Raw genomic sequence first — 20,295 nt, 5'->3', positions numbered from 1 at the left:
GTATTTATGGTTGATAATAACACCACGTTCTGTTTGTCATTATTTTTGTCTTATCTTTTTTTAAATGGGGAGAAACATTTTTTATTTAGAATATTAATTAGAAACTCTGATTTACTGCGACGTAATTGAGCCTAAAAGTCGTTTAGAATCATGTGATGTTAAGTTAAAATCATGTTTTGATACTTTGATAATTTTCTTAAACATTAATAACTCAAATATATTATTAGATTTTGTGATTCTATAACAAATGATTAATAATTGTCACAATGACATACTTATTTAAAATTATGTGAAGTCAAAATATGATGATAAAATAATATAATAGGAGATATTAAGTTAAAACTATGAAATAACAAATAAAAACTCATATTGTTTAAAGTTTAATGTCGTCACCGTGTAATAATCAATGTTGTTTTTCAAAATATAATGTGACTTATGGCCGCTCAGGGCTTCCGTACGACTTATTGAGCATCATTGTTTCATTGTAAAAGAATTTCTCAACTGTCTTTATTTTATATTTCTGGTTGGTCGTCGGTGGTCCCGGGTGATTTAAATTCTTCTTGTGTTCTGACTCTGTGGTTTCTCATCATCATTCACTGATCTGTTAGTTTGTTCTGACCCGGATCATCTGATACTGAAGACATCGGTTCCTCCACTTCACTGTGCAGCAGAGCGTCGATGTTTCTGAGCTGTGGATCAGATATCAGCTCCAACCTTCACTTCAGTTTCACAGCGTGTCCGACACACCGCAGCCGGCTGATAAGGCAAGACGAGGCCGCGGACGCCTCGGGTAAAAGAAAAACCTGGAGATGTAACGTGCATATTTTGATAAGTGCAGTGGAACATTCCAGTCATTCTCCGGCATAAATACAGGAGAACGAGCGGCGACGCCCCTCGCAGCCAGATCCTTCTCCTCCTCGTCTCCAGCCTGTCACGTCTGGACCTCCAGCTCCTCATAATGGGCCTCGTTTGAGAAAGTTTCCACTTGTGCGAGTCGTTGAAAGGCCACTTGGACGTGTTTATGTTGCAGTGGCTGTTTTTCACAGAGCTCAGGGACAGAAACATGCTGGATCACCCACATTACAGGCAGCCAGCCGGGGAAAACTCCCAAATACTCCAGTTAATTCAGCCACACCGCAGTGGAAACACGGCAGGCCGAACTCCTGCAGCGATATCCTAAACAATTTGTTTTCTCTGCAGCGGGAGAGACTTTCAGACCGGGGGAGGAAGGAGGGATGGAAGTCAGACATGAAGGAGGACGAGAGGGAAATAAAATATCATCAGAGTCAGCTGCAAAATCCAAATCTGACGAGAACCTGGAGAGAAGGCAGTGAGAAGCAGAAACACTTTGAGCTCAATGCTAACGTGCTGATGCTAAGCAGGGATAACGCTAACCATCTGTTCCACCATTGTTTGCCTTAGTTTGAAATGTTAGCTTGTGACCAGCAGTTAGCTGTTAGCTACCTGTTTTATTTGTATCTGTTACAGTTTGTGCAGAACTTCATGCTGATCTGTTGAATGTTTAGTGGTTTTGCATCAATACTCCACTTTGGTTTCCTGATGCCAAAAGTTGCTAGTTGGTATCGTTTACAGTCGGAGCTGCAACGGAAAATATTCTTGTAAATTGCGTTAATTCAGTGAAGACTTAAAGGTGCTATTTGTTAGAAAAGTTGATGTTTAAGTCTTTATTCAGATCTTTTTCCAACTTTAGGGTAATTTAGTTGTTGGTCATAAACCAAAAGTATCAGAGACGTTCAGATGTTGACCTGATGATGGCGCCAGATGAAACTTCCATCACAGGCCTTCCAACATTTCTGTAAACCAAAAGAAGATTCACAAAGTGTCATGAGTTACTGGACCAGAGTTCAATGTGTCCTGGTTGTTTCCGTCTCTCAACTCCCGTAAGTTTAACCTTTGAAACCAAAGACACCAATTGGGTTTTACAGATGGTACGTTATCGGGTTAATGCTGCTGGGTCGGCAGTTGGCATCCTTTATGGTCGGAGGGACGAAGGTGTCTGATCGTCTTCAAACCTCCAACTTTCAGTCTTCATTAATGAAAACATGTGAATTCAGTGAGGACTTAAAGGTGCTGTTTGTTACAGAGGCTGATGTTTCAGTCTTTTTTGTGATCTTGTTAAAAACTGGAACACAAAACTCATCTTTTCTTAGTGTAGAACCGAACTCTAAACAAATATGAACCAACTTGATCATGTGAATACCACCACTTCAAAAATAAACATAAATACAGTGTTTAAGTGAGTGTAAATGTTTACCTCCCAGTCCAGAACCAGAACAAACCCGTGGAAAACACAGAACTTAACTTATTAAAATGTTTTTTTAAAGATAGAAAGGAGGAAACCTGAATCCACCAGAGACCACGAGCCATCAAACACGACCCAAACACACCCGATGTTTATAAAAACCAGAGTTCTGTGGAATTGTTCGACTTTCCGTCGGCTTCAAACAAACAACATTGGACAAGAGAGTCAGAACACGGTCTGGACCTGCAGCTCAACCACCAGCGAGGAAAGGTCAAAGGTCAGACGGCTTCCACACAGTCCAGTGTCACCGAGTATTTATGATCCGTGAGGCGACACCGCTGAGGGGAAGTTAACAGCGATCGGACTGATGAGTGTGCTGTTCGACAGGCCCGCGGTCCTTGTTCAACACTGTGTGATGTGATGTGTTATCTCCATTATCTCTGGTGGCCTGCAGCTCATTCCACCTCCACTGTAAACACTTTGTCCCAGAAACACTCCAGAGATGAATTCCTTCCAAACACCAGACATTTCTCAACACCTGCCGACCTGATGGAGCTTAATGATCGACTATCAGTGACTCGACACACAAACTGAAAGCGCCGCTCATGGATCAGAACCATGAAGGAAGAGCTTTTTGTTTTCCAGCAAGTCGAAGAGCGTCAGATTTTTTCCACATCTTGAATTCTACTATGAATTTTTGATCTCAGCTTCCAGTTTCCTCTGAGAACGTCAGTTTCTCTCACATGTGAAACACCGTCAGTGTTTCCAGCATTCAGAGGCCTCGACTCCCACTGCAGGATGTATGTAAGAGATCTGCACAGAGCCGAGCAGGTAAAGTGGAATTAACAGGTCAAGTGCTGCTGACAGACGTACTGGACTGTCTATGTACGGTCGGGTTTGGTTGGGTTTAGGAAAACATGTAATTTACGTTACGTGACACCTCTTTGTTTTGTTTAAATCCAGTAAAATGTAACGAATATAGGCTACTTCTTTTGAGATGGAAGAAAGTGGAGAAAATCACCAGACTCCCTTTAAAAAACGCTCAATTTTTAGAACTTGTTTGCATTTGTGACTGTATAAACTTTATGAAACATTGACTTCAACATGTTCTTAACTATTTTGACCTACTTGTTCATTCGGCAAATGTTTTTCATGAATATGTTTCTTTACTGCATGGTGCAAATAAATGTTCCGTTATAAATGTTGCGGTGGCCGAGCGGCTTCACTCCTCAGACGCCTGAACTCCACCACAATCAGTTTATATGTTTGAATTCAGTCTTGTGTTGCATCCTAATGATTAGATCTATCTTGATCTTGGATTTATGCATCGTAATTCCTGGCAGCTCACCTGTACGATAATTATTTCTTATGTGTTTTTGATTTTACAACCTGTCTGCAGACCACATCCAATCAAGAACTGGTTTGAAGAGAGGATTTACCGCCTGGTGAGACGAGCGCTCCCGTTTCTCTGCAGGTTTCAAACCCTCCCTCCAGGCGACAGGTACTCTGTCACAGACTGTACATGTATGATTGATGATTCATAACTTCTCCCAGCGCTGAAACAAATTAGATCTGCTTCTTATTTGCCGTAAATCAGCAGAGAAAGCACACGGTGTCCTGCAGCCGTCTGTCAGAGCTCACCATGCTGTCAAAACACATAACTGACTCCACGACAGCATGTTCGCTCGCAGTGAGCGTGTGTCAGCAGCACCGCCCGCAGATCTGTTCATTAACATTCCTGTGGTTTGTGGTGGACCTGCTAACACCAAGCGACATGATGAAACACCTCTCGTGTGTCACCTGACATCTCCACAAAGTCCGCTCTATAAGTGACTAACTCCTCAGTTAATTCCCCCAACGAGACAACTCATCCCCGTTTGGATTTGACCGGAGGAATGTGCAGCTTTTTGTTTTGAGGAGCTGGAGATCCTCTCACCGCCTCTAGATGATGCCTCCAGAAAACTGTAGGAGAAAAAGTAACTTTACTTTGGCTGAAAACAGTCAAAGAATAACAGTTTAATGATGTCTGGGCATTGTTTTGCAAAGCGTGTTTAGCATGCTAACCAGTGTTAGCAGTTCGAACACCAACACTCCCCCAGTGCTCTGAGCTCCATGTCCAGACCGCTAGCTAAACTAACAAGCAAACAGCAGCTGCATATAACCATTCAGCAACTAGCCACTTCTTACATATTGCTCCTTTAAGCCTGTGTCTGTTCTTTGCTTCAAGCTACAAGCTAAATGCTAAAAGCTAAAATGAGTCTAATGGCCATTCTCTTCAATATGTAAACATTTACCACCTGTTAGCACAGAGCGGTCGGCATATTGCTAGCATAACCACTGACTGCTGCTAACTATAGCTGCTAGCACAACCACTAACTGCTGCCAACTGTAGCTGCTGTTAGCTCGTTAGTTTAACAAGCTGTGCAGCACAGGAGCTTTAAACTAGGTGAGGCCCTCATGGTCAAACTTTAATTTTCTTTATGTCACAATTTTGTGTTTCTTCAGCTTCTGTTTGAAATTCTGTATTGTGACACATTTGTGCTCATCCTCTCAAAAACAATTAGAAGGGCGAGAAAAAACAAATGTTTTGTTTCAAATATCTGGTTTTGTTGCTTTAAACCGGACTGGAAAACATTATGACATCCTGTTAAGAACATCCAGAGTCAGAGGATCACTGAGGTCGTGTCAGCTCATCCTCTGGGGACACCGAGTACAAAATGTCAAAGCAATCATGGACAACAGCCTCCTGTCTGTTTGTCCGTGTCCGTCCTGTCTTTGTTTCTCTGAGCAGACGACGTCGGCGTCGACTCCTCCGCTCGTCACCTGTCAGATTAAGGGGCGACTGTTCGATCATTTCACACCACTTAACCACATTTCTCGTGACTTCAGCCGACACTTAGCGGATTATTTTTAGCAGCAATTATACTTTTGATGGACGTCTGCGTGGCGATGTCATGTACCTGCGAGTGCTTCAGATTCCTCGTTACCTTCCTGTCGTCCTGCACATGAACGTCTCTGCAGGTTCAGGCAGAAACACAGTCAACACACAGTCCTGAGTTCCCTAAAGCTGCACCGGTTGTGCTCGACCTCCTCCTAATCACGAAGGGTGTGACCCCGCAGGTCAAACACTTGACCCCTGAAGTCCTGCTGAGGTTTACTTAGGTATAATTAGGCCTGTTAGGAGCCTTTGTGTGAGTGAATGGGCTCATATAGAGCTGCACATCGTCCCTCCCAGCCCTGAGGAAACTCCACCAGCCCCGAGGAAACACCGCCAGCCCCGATAAAACACCGCCAGCCCCGATAAAACCCCGCCAGCCCTGAGGAAACATCGCCAGCCCAGAGGAAACGCCACCAGAGCTGAGGAAACTCCGCCAGCCCCGATAAAACCCCGCCAGCCCCGAGGAAACACCACCAGAGCCGAGGAAACTCCGCCAGCCCCGATAAAACTCCGCCAGCCCCGAGGAAACACCACCAGCCCCGATAAAACTCCGCCAGCCCCGAGGAAACACCACCAGCCCCGATAAAACTCCGCCAGCCCCGAGGAAACACCACCAGCCCCGATAAAACTCCGCCAGCCCCGAGGAAACACCACCAGCCCCGAGGAAACACCACCAGCCCCGAGGAAACACCGCCAGCCCCGAGGAAACACCGCCAGCCCAGAGGAAACACCGCCAGCCCAGAGGAAACGCCACCAGCCCCGAAGAAACTCCACCAGCCCCGAGGAAACGCCACCAACCCCGAAGAAACTCCACCAGCCCCGAGGAAACACCACCAGCCCCGAGGAAACACCACCAGCCCCGAGGAAACACCACCAGCCCCGAGGAAACACCACCAGCCCCGAGGAAACACCGCCAGCCCCGAGGAAACACCACCAGCCCAGAGGAAACTCCACCAGCCCCGAGGAAACGCCGCCAGCCCCGAGGAAACGCCACCAGCCCCGAAGAAACTCCACCAGCCCCGAGGAAACACCGCCAGCCCCGAGGAAACGCCACCAGCCCCGAAGAAACTCCACCAGCCCCGAGGAAACACCACCAGCCCAGAGGAAACTCCACCAGCCCCGAGGAAACGCCGCCAGCCCCGAGGAAACGCCACCAGCCCCGAAGAAACTCCACCAGCCCCGAGGAAACACCGCCAGCCCCGAGGAAACGCCGCCAGCCCCGAAGAAACTCCACCAGCCCCGAGGAAACACCGCCAGCCCCGAGGAAACACCGCCAGCCCCGAGGAAACACCGCCAGCCCAGAGGAAACGCCACCAGCCCCGAGGAAACACCACCAGCCCAGAGGAAACTCCACCAGCCCCGAGGAAACGCCACCAGCCCCGAGGAAACGCCACCAACCCCGAAGAAACTCCACCAGCCCCGAAGAAACTCCACCAGCCCCGAGGAAACGCCACCAACCCCGAAGAAACTCCACCAGCCCCGAAGAAACTCCACCAGCCCCGAGGAAACGCCACCAACCCCGAAGAAACTCCACCAGCCCCGAAGAAACGCCACCAGCCCCGAGGAAACGCCACCAACCCCGAAGAAACTCCACCAGCCCCGAAGAAACTCCACCAGCCCCGAGGAAACGCCACCAGCCCAGAGGAAACACCACCAGCCCCGAGGAAACGCAACCAGCCCAGAGGAAACGCCACCAGCCCCGAGGAAACGCCACCAGCCCTGACGTACACACCGACTGTGGCGAGGTCTGATCGAAGAACTGAGGCACCACCAAGAAAGAAATGTAAGTTACTGAGCAAATATCAAATTGAGGCTCCAAAAAATAACAATTTTGTAATGACATTTAATGAAAAAATAATACAATAAATCAAAAATACCATCCGCATATATTTGTCAACACATGCCAGTGTATCTTCATTAATATTAGAATATATTGCAAGACATTACAAATGTATATTTTTTATATTATATTATGTGACTTTAAATGTATTAAAATGTTGCATATATCACACAATCATCTATTTTTTTAAAAGTGTACTGAATATCTTGTTATTCTTCAAGTATATACTATATATAATTTTAATAATATTGTCATATTAATAACTTAAAATATGTTTTGCATATATGTATATAATATATTTGAATATATTTATATTAAAAATGTTTTTTATTTATATATAAGCAAAATAAAATGCAATATAATACTAATGTAATTAATTATAATATAAATTAATTAATATATAAATATATATAATATGTAGTAATATCAATACTCAGCTGATTATCTATTGAATTTCAGCTAGCTAAATATCCAACATGAGCCACTTTCATCAGATAAAAGTTTCTAAAACCGTCAAAGTTATTGTTTATTAATTGTGGATTATTATACAACATGTTGTTCGTTGTGTCCAACGCTCTCAAGATGAAAACACGTTGAAATATAAAGATGTTAAATGATCTCTGACACATTCTCACCGGCTCCAGAACTTCTGCTGGTACCAATAACTTTTAACACTTTAAACTTTAACATCATAACTAAACTGTGAGCGCGTCCTGTACCTTTAATCTGTGTTGGTAAATGAATCCACAACATTACGAGATAATAAGCAATCAGCTGGAGAAACCCTCTTACATCAGCCTCTCTGCTCATCATCAGGAGATATTTGTGGTGCGGGTGTGATGAGGTGTTGAAATGTGTCGACAGTTTCAGACACGACAGGTGAGAAGACGTCATCAACAGCTGGCTTTGTGGTCGCATCTCTGAAGTTACACCCTCAGACGGCTTCACTCCCTCTGTTACTGTTGATCCAACAACACAGGTGGATAATGTTCCTACGTCTGGATCAGAGCTTCAATCCATCACAAACACAGTATTCTATATTCTGAATGTTTTCTACGTGACACCGTTAAATCATCCCGTCAGGATGTCAAAGACCTGCAACTGGCATCTGTGCTCACAACAACAACAACAACAACAACACGTCCGTACAATTGGTAATAAGAAATTTATTTTTTCAACAATTACAAAGAACAAAATATTTCAAAAGCATATTCATATGTTACATCGACTGTACAGGGATCAGATGGCGTGTGCTTCACTCTAAATGAATCTGTAACGAGCGCTAACAAAAAGAAGAAAAAGAAAACTAGGAATATTTAAGTAATTTTGATGAAAAAATATGAAATATTCCATGTCTAGGTACAAAATAGAAAAGAGATTAAGCAGATTATGGACTGATATTATACCCTGATACAGTGTTTAGGCCTCTTTTAACTGTCACAAAGTCATTTACAACAACAGAACATCTCTCAACAGCTCACCCTCTTGGCCTCTTTGGTTCCATGATTAGGTATAATACATTTGAACAGAGCTCAATTTTGCTTCTATAAAAATAACTTTTTTTTTTTTTTCAATGGCAGTTTCTATGTATTTCATTTGTTTTTCCTTATTACTAGTCACACAGCTCCTCAGTGCAAATATTCTAACGACCGCTCGCTTTGAAAGAACAAGCGACGGATGACAGCGGCAGGCGGAGGTGGAGGTCGAGCGTCGGGACAGGAGGCGGGAACGTAATGAGCAGGTGGAGGTCTGTAAATGTGTACCTGGCGGTGGCGACGCCTGAAAATGAGAGCAGCACCAGTGAAATAACAGGTCGCTGAAACCTGGAAATATCAAAGTGATGTCAAAGTGACTGAAACTGTGTCTCAAAGTGTGTTTCGGTGCCATGACGGGAACTCCACTGGGACTCATTCATTTAGACACCAAAAATCACTCCACATGCATTACATTTGGGTCAACGTTAGCCCCAGTTAGCCTCTTTTTATATACCACAGGTTTCAGTCAATGAGTTCATAACGGAAGTCAAACTTATCGTTACCAAAAAACCCTAACAGATTATTAAACACCAGTGACTGAATCAGACAAATGTGAGTTTGTTGGCGACGTTTTTTTTTTTGGATAAAAATCACAGGAAAACTCACACGACCACGCCGCAACAGTAAAGCCATCGTAACTGTTCAAAGAGAAGTTGCCTTTGAGTTCTCTTGTGATTCCCAACACTAAACCTTTAAAAACGCCAGTATTTTCAGGCGATGAGAAACAAAAAGGATCTTTTTGTTTCACTACAAGGTCTCTGTTGTGTTGTCAGACAACTTCAGGCTGTCAGAGACAAAAAAACACTTTCAGTGGACGAAGCTTTGATGGTCGCCGTTCCCCTGAAGTATTACACTGCAGCTGAAGAGATCTACGGGACGGATACCAAAACTTTTGGAGAGTATGAATCTTTACACACCAAAACGTCTACACACTGTATCAGGCCGAGACAAAGATGTTTTCTCTGCACGATAAAGTCGATTTCTATCCAGATTTGTGAGATGGTGCTCTGTTCAAACACTGTATTGTGTATATACTCTATAACGGAGCTGGGTATCGCCAAAGATTACAGAATTCGGTTCGAGACTCGTCCGGCCTCCTCGCCGAGGGCTGACCTCCATTCTGCTCGCCACTCTTAATGTTTCAAGTATTGGTGATAGTTTGTCAGAAGAGCTTAAGTTCAGCTTGTCTGGTGTCTGGGTAAATACTTTACATTGCATAGCTCATGCGGCACTTATTTCTTTTCGAAGGACTGTGGGCAGTGGTCGCCACATCGGGCTCGTTAAAGGCATTTCAATCTGCAAGTGCTGTCGAAGTGTGCGTCGGGGAGTGAAGCTGCTGTGTCGCTGAACCCAGAAATATGGCAACTTTTCACTTTCACTGACTGAAATTAGTTAAATATTTTTTTTATTTGAACAACTGGAATGTTTTACTGGTGATATCCAAACAAAATCAGACTTTATTTTGTTGTAATTCCTGATATCAGTTCCAACGTCTTCATGTGCTTACAAAAGGTATTTTAAAACTCGAGTGGAAATGACGAAGTTCTTGGAGAACTAAAGGAAAACTCTGGAAAGGGTCACAGAATAAGAATTATTTAGACTCAAGAAGGTTTGTCAGGTCTTGCAGACCTTTTTAGATTGTACATGAACTGGACCGAGAGGAGCTGGACCTTGTTTGTGACCCAGTTGTGGAGACATTTGGCCTCCTCCACCCGCATATTGATTCATAGTCCACAAAACGATTCTGGAGCTTCACAGCAAAACAGAGTCGCAGCATTCTCATAGACAAGAATACAAATTTAAAGAATAACCAATAAAAACATGGAAGCCCTGAGATCCCAAATTGGTTTCTCCGTGTTAAATCAAGTCTCAGCTACTTCAGTTGTTTAGCAGCATGCTGCAACTCTGTTTTACTGTGAAGCTCCAGAACTGTTATTCTATATCATCAGGAGGAGGAGAGGATGACTGGAGTTACATTTTTAGGTGAACTATTCCTTGAATTTAAACAGGAACTTCCTAATTTGGGGCACGATTTTATACATTTTAGGGGAGACATTGTTTCTAGGAAAGGAGAATCAACCAATCTGAGGTCCCAAAATCCCAAATTTAGGCAAAGAAATGAGAATACTGAACACTTTAGTCAATTTGAATCTAAACATTCAGTCCTTCCCAAAGGCTCTTTGGAAATCCCATGAGAAGTTTGGGAAACCTTTACCCACGTTTGATTATAGCAGACTTACAGAAACATGTTGCAGTGCGTCCTCAACAATTAAGATGATGGAAAGAGAAGAATCAGTACTTGGAAGTTTGTGACGACTCACACCAGTAAGTCGACCTTTCTGATTGGAGGTCGTTGAAAAGTCTCTACAGATGATGTTTTTTCCTGTTTCCATCCGTTTCTAGAATGCGTCCTTGAAGCCGTTTTTTATCGTGGAACAAAGTCGTGTAAATGGCCAGAAGTGCTGTACGTTGGTGAAGTTTGACATTTTCAGTGCTCGTCCCTCGTGTTTGCACACACTGCTCTTGAGAAGAGGCAAAGTTGAATCACCCCAACCTTGGTGGTGACTCATGTAAGGCTCCCTACACCTCCTCTGGAGACATTATGTTCAAGGTCGGGTTCCACACATGAAGAGTTTAATTCCAAAACGTCTAAACAAGCTGCTCTAACAACGTGACTGACTGCTGTGTAAAGGCTAGTAGGTTACAAAAGTCTCAAACCGGATCTATCTTAGAGATATTTAATGAAGAACTTCAGAGACTGATTGTGGATATTTAAAGATTTGGAAGAGAACTCTTCACGTCCCTTTGGTGGAGACTGAAACAGTCTTCCACCAGAGAATATAACGAAATATATCAACAAACATAAATATATATACAAGTTTTTGTGCAGGCATACATGAGGGTGTGTAGATATGTGTGGATGAGGTTGTGTGTGCGCATGTTTTCTCCGTCGTCCATAAATATTCTGTTTCTATATTCATTTTTTTGTTGTTGTTGTAATATTGTGTTTACAGTCAAGTTCTTCAGTTCCACCTTAAATAAACAAGAACGAACAAACTCAAGCGCAGCCGCACTCGTCCACGATCATGTTGGGAACGTCCCGCTTCACGATGTTGTACTCGTCGTCGAAGTAGAGCATGGACATGGTGCTGAGCTTGGTGGGAATGCAGCAGGAGTTCATGGAGCCCGGGCTCATCCCCCGCATGCGGTACTGGTTCACCACCGCCGTGTGGAAGGACGAGGCCGACCCAGGGACGCCCGCCATGTAGGCCGGACAGTTCCCCTCGCAGTAGTTCCCAAAGTAGCCTGACGGCGCAATGATCCAGTCGTTCCAGCCGATGAGCCGGAAGTCTATGTAGAACTGCTGGCGGCAGCACAGGCTGCTGCTGCCGTCGCACTCCAGCCCCCTCTTACGGATGCGGTGCTTGTTGTCAGCCTGCCGGGCCTGCACCACCAGGAAGGGCCGGTGGGACTCGTCGTTCTGGCTCAGCAGGATGGGCGTGACGCCCTCAGTGTCGCAGCCCTCGCAGCGCACGTCCAGGTTTTGGCGCCGGTCGCCCTTCTCGAACACCAACCGAACGGCGTCGGTGAGCATGAAGGTGTGCCAGCCGCTGCGCTTCAGCTCCACCCGCTTCTCCACCAGGTTCCACTTGCTGCCGAGGCCGGGCTCCTGGTAGTACACCTTCACCGTCACCTTCCGCCTCGGACGCACCTCCAGAGGGGACGGCAGCACCTTGAAGTAGAGCCAGAGGGTGGCCTGGGTCACGTACAGATTCTGGTTCCCCTCATTGGAGATCAGGAAGAAGAGACTGGACTTGGACGTCACCATGTCATCTGAGGAGAAGGAACACATCACAGGATCTGATTATTATTCGAGTAACGCAACAGAAACATACAAAACAAAGTCATCTACACTTTACACTTTTTAATTGACTCATGAGAACACAGCATTTTGTAAGACTTCAGACACATTTGTGCCCGCTGTCCTCTGATTTCTTCTCCTACATGTAGAAACTTGCAACCCCAAAATGCGCAATTCTTTTCCCTGTAAACAACCATCAAAAACCGAAGATCTTAACATTTAAATGAAGGTGCAGCTACGCCGGAGGCAGCAGAGGGACTGTGCACTGGTGGTGAACTTGGGAACAGCTTAAAGTAAGACAACAGGCCTCCGCTCAGTTCAGGGTGGCAGCTCGGGCCCTGCGGACTGTGACAGGAAGGCGTTGGGCGCCGGGCCACTTGGCCTCCGAATCAGCCCAAATATGAGACGGAGGAGGGCGGGTGGGGGGCTTAAGAGAGCGGCACACAAAGGTTCAAAGGCTTTGCATTGAATGCTGCCTGAAAATGAGATCTTATGGAGCCTAACTGTCCTCACAATGAGGCCTGAGAGCTCGTCGCCGGGCCGAGAGATGCAGCAACAAACTGGAAGAATGAAGACGCAGGAAAGAAACATTTACATGACATTAGCTGGTTCTCAGACGCCAACAGCAGACTGCAAATGGTCAAAGGCTTTGAGCTCATTTGTGGGACAATTACAAGGTTTGGAAGGAGGGCGACTGAGGGATTCATACCCTGAGTTCAGACTGATTTCTGCTTGAAACTTTCCCACAACAAAATAAGAAGAGTTTGAATGTATTTGCAGTTCATCTCTTCCTTCACAGGGGAACAGAGGGGAAGTTGATTCTGGAGAGAAGTCTTTGTTGAGTTTCATTCTCAGGGCGTCAAATGATTTCAGTCAGGTCAGAAAGTTGGACCGAATACCGATCCAAAGAGTTTCTGACGACCTGGGACTGAGACTCAGACAATCCTTTAAGGAAGTTCAAAGTTTTTGTCCTGAGCAGACACATGTAAATAACTTGAGATCACTCCTGGATAACTGACAACAGCTTGCTTAATCTACCAGCGAACACAGAGAGGATGATTGACAGCTGTCAGGTGAGGAAGATTAGAGGCAATCATCAGGTGTGAACCTCCTGAACTCTGAGAGAAGCCGACCCAGAGAGATTGAGACTGACACTTCCTGGGGAATCAGAGCGTGAGAGGACACAGTGTCCAGAGAATGAACTTCAACTCATCCTGAACCGGCTGCAGGTTTCACCAGGAAACAGAAATGTGAAAAATATCACAGACTGTTATAGAATCGAGCCTCCACATGCATCACCTCATCCATCACAAGACGAGGTGATCTCTGAGTCAGCAGCTCGGATGTTAGATCACACTCTGCCACAGATGAGAGGCCGAGGTATAAATCAACAACGTTCATTGCTTCATCTCTTTTGAACCTCAACTAAACTGTAGGGAGTGGTCGCTTCACAATGAGCTGGACGAGGACGGTTAATTGTTGTTCGAGAGGGAATTCATCCGTCACAGACGAGCAGCTGCTTTGTCCGCGATGGTTAATGAGGAGACGCTGGATTCCTCCAAGACGAGGAGGAGGAGGACGATGAAGGACAATTATCTGTTATCAACCCAGACAGAATCGATATGAAGCATTCAGAACATATGGATCAAAAGAGAAAGCTGTGCTGATTGTTCACACCTCTGCATGTATAACAGTAACACAAAAAATGCTTAAATTTTAAATGTAGTTTGGTGGACGGGCTGAAGCTGCTAAATTTAGGATTTGCTAGGACAATGAACACAACATGGGAAGATGCCAGAAGTCCCACACATCCAACTTTCATCCATTAAAATCCAAAAGACTAGTCAGCTTACCATCTCCACCTCCACCAAACTACATTCAATATTCTGGCAATTTAAACATTTCTTTCTAGATGATAGCAAGTCAATGCAGCTCGTCATGTAGCTTTTAATTTTTTTATGTCTGTGAACAATCTCGGATGTTATCATCTCAATGAGCAGGTAGAAAAAATGCAAACATTTTCACATATTTCCAGAAACATGATTGTGATTGTACAGAAAAACAGATAAAATTGCATAAGTTTTGAATGTAGTTTGGTGGAAAGAAGCGCCTGCTGTCCGTCCACCAAACTACATTTAAAATTTATGCAATTTTTTCTGTTTTTCTGTACAATCACAATCATGTTTCTTGACGTTAAGTGCTCAGCTCTCCACCCACCAAACTTCATTCAAATCTTTGCATTTTTAAAATCTGTTTTTCCAGACGCTCACATTTCACCTCGTACTGAGCGCTGCATCTTATTTTAAGTGCTCGCGGTGTGTTGAGAAATAAAGACAGCAGCTGTGCTGACTGGATGAAGTTACAACAAAGCAAATATTTAGGTTTTGATTTCTTTGTGGTGACAAATGTTTAGTGACGAATAAACCACCGTGTTGCAGCCAAGAGGCGGTTGTGTAACATGCAAGTAACTCCACCCATGGCTTCCCAAAACTGCCTTTTATTTAGTAGTAAAAATCTAAATTTAGTCTAGAAGAACCAGCGAGAATCTTCACTGGAAACCTGCGGCGACTGAAACGCTGACTGTCTTCTGGTTTTTGAAGCCAGTCTCGCCACAACACAGTTTCTCAATAAGTGATGTTTTGACACGTTGTGGGGAAGTTGAGTGCAGATAAGCTCTGAGTTTAAATGAGTAAATAAGTTCCTTGTTCATTAAAAATACAGTTTGTATTGATTTGGATAAAAAAGTGCACAAGATTTAAATGTAGTTTGGTGGATAAGGAGCTGAAGAGATGTTGAAATCTGCTTCAGACTTCCTCTCTGCTACAGCTAGCTTCAGTTACTAGTTACTTTGCAGATTGAGGTACTTTTTACATCAATGACAGCCGCTCATAAAGATCCACCTAACAGCTGCTGTGGAGCTTTCGATCAGATGAGATGAGCTTCTTCATCTGATGGCGTCTGACTGAATTCGATCCCAAACTTTTTGAGCCCAAAACAGACGAGGAACGGGACATTCGACAGAAGTTTCATTCATGAAAAGCATCACTGTGATGCAGCAAGCCAGCACCGTGCACTCCAGCCCCAGTGTTTGTTCATATAGAGGCTGCACACACACACACACACACACACACACACACACACTCTGTGAATTCTAATGTGGAGCCGGGCTGCAGGGTTCAGCCCGTCAATCTGCATTCAGGCTGCACGACGGCTGACACAAAAGCTCTGACCTTATACTGAGGGGACTGATTCAACACCAGCCTGCCATGTCACACACACACACACACACACACACACACACACACACACACACACACTGGGTCTAGATGTATAGGCCGATGCAGACACACAGTTAAGGAAACATCAATAACACACACACAGAGCTGCACATAAAGACACGACAGACACACAACAGCTCAGGACTGATGACGCTCTGACGTCACGACAGCAGCTCTGAGTGTCGACGTGCAGTGGCGACGTGTCGACGTGGAAAGCAGATGTTTCCACCGAGACGCACGTGGGCGAAGCAGGTGGTGCCGCTGATCATTCTCAGCCCGGCTCCTTTCAGAGGATTGTTCCTCCGGGCCTTGTCGCCGTGCCATCTCCCCGCTGACAGCCGCTCAGCGCCGCGGACGCAGCCAACTGGCAAGCGCACAGCGGCGAGGTGGAAGGTCTGCAACACAGCGGCCACAGAGAGAAACATCTGAGACTAAAAGGCTCTCAGTGGGGAGCGAACCTCCGCCGACACCGAGCAGAGCTGCCCAAGTTTATGTTTGTGTGTGTTTTCTAGGAAAGTGAACACAACACTGGGGTGGACGCCAGAAGTCCCAAACTTTCTGTCGAGCACATGAACGCAGCCTCGAAAATCCACACTGGAATCTCCCCAAACCACCAGACCTCATGCAAATATCCTCCTATTTTATCTGTTTATTTTAGATGATAACAGGTGAACACACATCTCTCAACTGTCTCACACCCGCCACAGTTCACGTGTTCATGACAGAAACTCTGCAGCCCTCCATCCACCAAACTGCATTCACATTTTTGCCATTTTTTCTGTTTTTCTAGACACTAAAGTTTAATTTGTTACGTCTGTCAGTAAATGTGGAAGTTATCGCCTAGAAAAACTGCTTTACATTTTGAATGCAATTTGGTGGGTCTAGATTTAGTTTTTTTCCGGGATTATGGCAGATGTTAAAATCCAACACATCAGCTCTACATCCACCAAACTCCATTTAAAATGTCTGCAATTTTCCACACTTTTTCAACACGATACCAATTGCAAGTGACTATTAATTTGTTATGTCCGTCAACAAACTCAGATTTTGCCGTCTGGAAAAACGGCTACAAAAATCCCTAAAACTCTGAATGTAGTTTGGTGGGTGGATTTCTCCAGGTGTTAACTGGACAGGTTCACCTGACCTCAGCGGGTTAACAGAGGAGTTTAACCAGGAACAACCGACAGGTGAATGCTCATGTGTGGTGGAGTTTTCTACCCACCAAACTACTTTCAAATATTTAGCAATTTTAACAGTTTTTTTTCCTAGATGACAAATGTATCTAGCTTTTAATTTGTCCTGTCTGTCAACAGAACTTAAATCTAGAAGATAATTAAAACTGCACACATTTTGAGTGTAGTTTGGTGTACGGAGAGCAGAAGCTGCTTTTTCAGCTTGTTGCAGACAACAGATTTCCCCTCGAGCTCCGTCCTGCATCTTATTTTCTGTGCAGCTGCAAAGAGGAGCGAAAATCTTAAAATTCCTCAAGATTGAGTTTATGTTTGTCTTATTTTTAGGAGAGTGAACACAACGCAGTAAACTCTGTTTTATGAAATGGATGCGTGAAGTATTTTTCTGTACTGAAAGCTCACATTTCTGCTCCCCGTCCACCAAACTACATTCACAATCTGAGCAGTTTTCTGTTTTTTAAGACGATAACGTCCTGTTTCAGTATTTTTTTCTGACAGACTTATAAAATGAAAAGTTAAATCACAAACATTTCATCTTGAATTGACTCCTGACTCAAAAAAACAAGAATTTCAAATCTCTCAACAAGTTAATTTTGACTAGATCAGAGGTTGTTTCACCTGCCTGACACATTTACATTATACACTAAATAAATGTCCAGATTTTAACAAAAGAAACCCTCATCAGCCATTTCTTCAGCTCTCCACCCACCAAACCACATTCAAAATGTGTGCAAATTTGCACATGTTGTCTAGACGACAGCATCCAAGTCTGTGGAATGAAATGTGACCTGCGACATCACGAGCATCTCCTCGTCTCCACAGCGGCAACGTCCAGAAAAACTTCACAACACGTTACATTACACTGAAGAGATTCTCCTGACCTCAGGGAGCCACAGTCAGCAAACCTCCAGCATCCCAGTTTTAATGAAACAAACTCCATCAACACTTCAGCTCTCCACCCACCAAACTACATTCAAAGTTTTAGCAATTTTATCTGTTTGTCAGGACGATAACTTCCTCTTTCCAGGTTGGTTGACAGACATATGAAATGAGAAGTTACAAGAAAAATGACAAACATTTCACCCAAGAATGTCTTCAGATATTAAATTAGACTAATCAGCACCGTCACCTGGAGAAGTTCACCTGATTATAGGGAGCGAACAGACTCACGTACACTGAAACAACCGTCACAAGATCCCCGTCAAACTTTCTCTGAAGACACACAGCCAGAAAAATCCAACTTTTATTGAAAGAAACACAAAAACCTCCTCAAATCTCCTTCCACCAAACTACATTCAGAATTCTAGGAATTTATGTTTTTTCAAGAGGGGAACATCCTCTTTCCAGGTTTGATGACCGACATAAGTCCTGCTTCCTATTTCACTCACAGCAACTTCAAATCTCTCAAGATGTTAAATCAGACTAACTCCAGGAGAGGTTCTGAGCTAACAGAGACGTTAAACACCGAGACACCGACGTGTGATGACAGAGCAGGATGGATTCTATAGAAAACATCTGCTGCAGCGGAAAACTGATTCCTGCAAGTTTAACAAAACATCAGGTAGCTGCAGCAGCTCCTGCTTTTATTTTGGCGGGTTTTCAGGCCCCTGTGTCAACATCTGTTCAACATCAGCATGTTCCACACACACACACACACACACACACACACACACACACACACACACACACACACACATTCACAGCGTGTGTGTGTGTGTGTGTGTGTGTGTGTGTGTGTGTGTGTGTCCATCAGCTACATGCATCAGATATCTCTCAGATTGACTTTCATGCAGATTCATGTTGAATGTTAGTTTTTCAGTTATAAATCATCTTTTCTGCAGCCCGGATGTAGAATGAGCAGATAACAGATGTTTGGTTTTGTGTTTTGGGGTCAGGTGAGGCGGTTCTGGCTGCAGGCAGCACCTGTGATCCACCTTCAACCGGGTCAGCAGCAACGATCTACACTGAGAGAACTAAAGGTTGGATCTCGCTTTGTGTGGTTTGTTCTAAGAAAGTGAGTGACAAACAAACATCAGACCGACTCGGACATTCTGCTCGTGCATCACCTTTCTCCGCGAAGCTGATGATCTCGGAACTTTCCTCCAGCACGTCGTTGCTCATCGGGTGTCCGTCCAGGTTGGGGATCTCCACCCGGCCGTCCTCCCGCAGCTTCCCGGCGTGGAGCTTCCGCAGCGCCGTCACCATGGCCGCCTTCGACACCGGGTGCGTGATGTTGGGCCTCTCCCGCATCTGCAGCCGGCTGAGGATGTGCCTCTTCACCGCCTCCAGGAAGTCCACGTTCAGCCGGCCCGACTCGGGGTCCTCCGGCTGGGCGACGCCGCAGGACGCGCAGGTATCCCGGGACGCCGTGTGCGCCTCCGCCTCGGTGCCGGGCGCAGCGGTGCAGCGGATGGAGAGGACGCAAGCCACGAAGAGTGCTAGTCGGAGGAGACAGCTACTCATTTTCTGTTCGAGGAGGAGTAGGATAACTTTTCCCCCGCTTTGTCAGAATTCAAATCATAAAAAGAAACGAGAAGAAGATAAAAACTCCGCTCAGCGCCGAGCCGTCTCCATGCGTAACGGCCGCAGCTCTGACGCGCTGGTGCAGTTTACTCCCAATCACTGAAGATGTGTGCGCACGAACTCTTCTCTCACATCGTTACATGGATGTCTTTGGTCACAAGTCCTCTTTATTCCAGGTTCAGGAGGGTTTGTGGGGCAGCTTCACGCAGAACGCATCAGAACCAGGGCGCGCGTCATGGCTTCATGAATCAGCATCAGCCCAGCTGGAGATCTCCCTGTGACATACTCCACACAGCAACACGAGCAGAATCCAAACCCAGCCTCAACATCTTCAAACTTCAATCCAGAGAGCTCATCACCATCCTCACTGTCTTCTCCTCCCGGTGTGCTGCTGCCGGAGTGCCGATGCGCAATCGAGAAGAAGAGGAAGCTGAGGAGGAGGAGAGGGAGGTGTGCCAGTGAGCGCACCGAGGAGCGTTTCCATTCTGGCGTGTGAGACTCAGGAGCCGCCACACACCGAAAACTTTTTATATACAGGGGGGTCAGCACGAGGAGGGCGGAGCCAATGAGGAGCGAGAGGGAGGGAGGGGGGCGGTGTTAATGATCCTCTGAGGAGAAATCACTGAATTATTCCTAAAGGGATTCATATTGCAGCACATTATACTCCCTGACTGACCGCAGATCAGAGGAGCTGATAAGTGCTCCTGTCTCACACTGTGAGCGCTGTTTACCCCAAAACTGCTGCAGGACCCGAGCACACAGAGAGCACAGTACGTTCAAAAGTCCCTCTGCTTTCTGAGCGATTTAAGCAGCATCCAGGTCCTTTAACTCAGTGAATCAAACTTTATCTGTAGAGCAGCTTTCAG

At 45.2% G+C, this 20,295-nt stretch overlaps 1 protein-coding gene across 1 annotated transcript; it reads right to left on the bottom strand.

Annotated features, from left to right (window-relative positions):
- Window positions 1–8,187: 8,187 nt before the first annotated feature.
- Window positions 8,188–19,916, bottom strand: LOC115577096 (inhibin beta B chain). Its single transcript, XM_030409902.1, has 2 exons — window positions 18,973–19,916; window positions 8,188–12,410 (listed from the first exon to the last, which is right to left on the bottom strand). Exons 1-2 carry the CDS (start codon window positions 19,367–19,369, stop codon window positions 11,635–11,637), a joined length of 1,173 nt encoding a protein of 390 aa, XP_030265762.1. The 5' UTR covers window positions 19,370–19,916; the 3' UTR covers window positions 8,188–11,634.
- Window positions 19,917–20,295: the final 379 nt, after the last annotated feature.

This window comes from Sparus aurata, chromosome 24, assembly GCF_900880675.1.
Source record: "Sparus aurata chromosome 24, fSpaAur1.1, whole genome shotgun sequence".
Lineage (NCBI taxonomy): Eukaryota > Metazoa > Chordata > Actinopteri > Spariformes > Sparidae > Sparus > Sparus aurata.
This window is presented reverse-complemented; position numbering and strand designations above follow the sequence as displayed.